Here is a 3,018-nt window from a genome sequence, read left to right on the forward strand (position 1 = left end):
TTGGACGATTTGTTGTTGTTGTTGTTGTAGGATGATTTTGTTTGTTTATTTCGAAATATTTTGTTTTTGAAACGGCGTGCAAACAATACAGTTTCATCCTCTAATTCAGAGTCCACTTCTTCACTCTTTAAGGCCATACTCTTATTTCGGCTTGGTTCAGCGTCATCTTTGTTAAGAGTAATTTCATGGGCCATGAGAGCATCAATGAGTTCTTGATAGGATAGGGTTTCAAGATCCCGTGATTCCTCCATTGCAGTGACCTTAGTACGCCACTTCTTAGTAAGGCTCCTAAGCACCTTGCTAGCAATGTCCTCAGTACTGAATTTCTTTTTTTTTTTGGTAGAATGTGAATATATATATTAATATGAAAAACGTGCCACCATTACATACAAATTTGAGTAAGATACTATATATGGAACCTATATATATTTCCTATCAAAAAGAATCAGAATGCCTTAAAATATCCAGGTAGACTGATATTTGGACGGCCAAGTCTTGCTTTGAAACCGTGCTTGCACTGCAGTTTTCACCTCCTTCATCACCTGAATAGGGGACTGAACAATCATATCAACTCTGCAAAGGTTTCTGACCCGCCAGATATTGTATAAGACAGCCACCACTGCAGCAAAAACCAGATGCTTCTTAAGCAAAGATCTACATCTCCACTGAACACACCATTGAAGGATATCCTGGGTAGGAAGTGAGACCCTCAACCATTGCCTTAATATATCCCAACATCTAATGCTGAAAGTACACTGGTAGAACAAATGATGATGATCCTCTGTATCCATAGCACAAAGATCACAGACCCCATCAATAGGTAGACCAAAAGCCCTCAACCTATCTTTAGTCAGTAGCCTCTCCTTGGCAAACAACCAAGCAATGAAGGAGTGCTTGGGTATATTAAGCCTATTCCATACCACGGGAGCCCATTGAGCTTTAGTCTGAGAACCCTGCAACCACCTGTAACCAGCAGCCACAGTATACTTACCATCACACCACTGATTCAGAGTATAGCCAGGTTTAAAAATGACCTTAACAACACAAATTTTCCTCCAAGTCCAACTAGATTGCAAAGAAGGGACATAATCTTGCCAATTCCTACCTTTCATATAAACATGATCCACCCACTTAATCCACAAGTGATCACTTTTACAAGCAATCCACCAGGTATATTTACCAATTAAGGCTTGATTCCATAATCTTCAGTTCACTATGCCAAGACCTCCAAATTTTTTCTCAGTACAAAGTGCATCCTATGTCACAGAAGTAACTTTCCCATACTGATCACTACTACTCCAAAGGTAATTCCTACAGATAGCAGTGACCCTATCAAGAACTGTAACAGGGATCACAAAAATTCGAGCCCAAAGTAGTGAATTTCCTACCTAGGTTTTTCAGTTCGTTTATGATGCTTGAAAACCTTGCAGACATACTATCTTAGGACTCATTAGGCTCCATTATGAATAGCTCATATTTTTGCATAAGCAAATCTATTCGGTGCTTCCTAACAATGGAAGTGCCCTCATAAGCTAATTCAAGCCCATCCCATATTTCCTTGGCCGTGGAACATGAAGAGAACCGATCAAACTCAGTAGAAGTCATTCCGTTTTGCAGGAGACTTATTGATTTGGAGTTCTTTTCGGCCTTCTTGTAGTCGGCCTCGGCATAGTCCTCTTCTTTCTTTTCATAGGTAGTGCCTTCCTCGGATGCCACAAGAATTTTGTGCGGTCCGTTTTGAATGATCCTCCAGCACTCCCAATCGTGACCTTTCACATAGTGAGTCATCATGTTTTTCCACAATCCATAATTCTTCCCATCAAAGACGGGATACTTAAGATATTTGGAATCCATTTATCACGTGATAGGCAACGGAATATAAAACGATAAGATAAATGAAAAACAAGATAAATCAGCCTCTTTGCGGTTAGGCAATCAAGAGCACGAGGCTCTGATACCAATTGAAGAGTCTATTGATCCAAAATACTCAAGAGGGGGGGGGGGGGGGTGAATTGAAGATTTAAAACTTTTTAAAGCTTTTTCGATTATGCGTATGTAACTGATTATTTAAAGTTTATTGATTAAACTTTAACTAATCAACTAATGAAAGTAAACGGAATAAACGAAACAAACGAAAGAACGAAGAGACACACGGTTTTTGAAGTGGTTCAGTTTCACAAGTCGAAACCTACGTCCACTGAACTTCAAACGCCTGCCATTTCTTCGTTACTTGGGCAAATAGAGCGTTTATAGATGCGTTGGAAAGCTAAGAGGACAAGCTTTCATGTCCAATTAGAATCACCTGAAAATCGATTTTAGAACTTGAGATATGACTATTCAAGATAGACACTAGTAATTTGAAGTTCTTCCTTTACTCGCCTAGCTATCTTACTTCTTTGCGCATCACAAAATAGTAGTCTTTAAGCTCCAACTCAACTCATCTCCTAAATGAATGTATAGAGACATGTTTTAAGCTTGATTATGCTCCTTTCCGGTTCATACCTGCAAATAATACAAGAGAAACCAAAGTAGACAATTCGGGGGACATTTGTAGCTAAACGCTACTAAATAAGCATAAGAATGCGTGCAAATGAAGTACGAAATGCCTATATAAAATGCACGCATCAAACTTCCCCAAACCAAACCTTTACTTGTCCCCAAGCAAACTATATGCAAAACTAATGGAACAAGAAAGAAAACTCTGAGCTAGCTACAAATTGTCCACTTAAACCGATTTAACGCAACAAACTAACAGTTATAGCAAAAACTGTCAAATGCAAACGAGTTGTAAGATGTTTATAATAAAGCTGAACCATCGACCTTGCAAGACCTTTAATGATGGACTCTCACGGGTCACTCTTCTCTCATGAAGCAAAGGGTAAGCATATGAATTGTAAGAGAAGAAGGAAATATAGTCGCTCACCTAAACTACGACCCACATAAACATGCATGCAACTAATATGATAGACAATTCTAACTACCGTACATACATTCCAACCAAACAAGGTCCCGTCACAG

At 39.0% G+C, this 3,018-nt stretch overlaps 1 protein-coding gene across 1 annotated transcript; it reads right to left on the reverse strand.

Annotated features, from left to right (window-relative positions):
- Nucleotides 1-455: 455 nt before the first annotated feature.
- On the reverse strand, nt 456-1,112 carry LOC141595286 (uncharacterized). Its single transcript, XM_074415252.1, has one exon. It carries the CDS (start codon nt 1,110-1,112, stop codon nt 456-458), a length of 657 nt encoding a protein of 218 aa, XP_074271353.1.
- Between the last annotated feature and the right edge of the window lie 1,906 nt (nt 1,113-3,018).

Source organism: Silene latifolia, chromosome 8, assembly GCF_048544455.1.
Source record: "Silene latifolia isolate original U9 population chromosome 8, ASM4854445v1, whole genome shotgun sequence".
Taxonomy (NCBI): Eukaryota; Viridiplantae; Streptophyta; class Magnoliopsida; order Caryophyllales; family Caryophyllaceae; genus Silene; species Silene latifolia.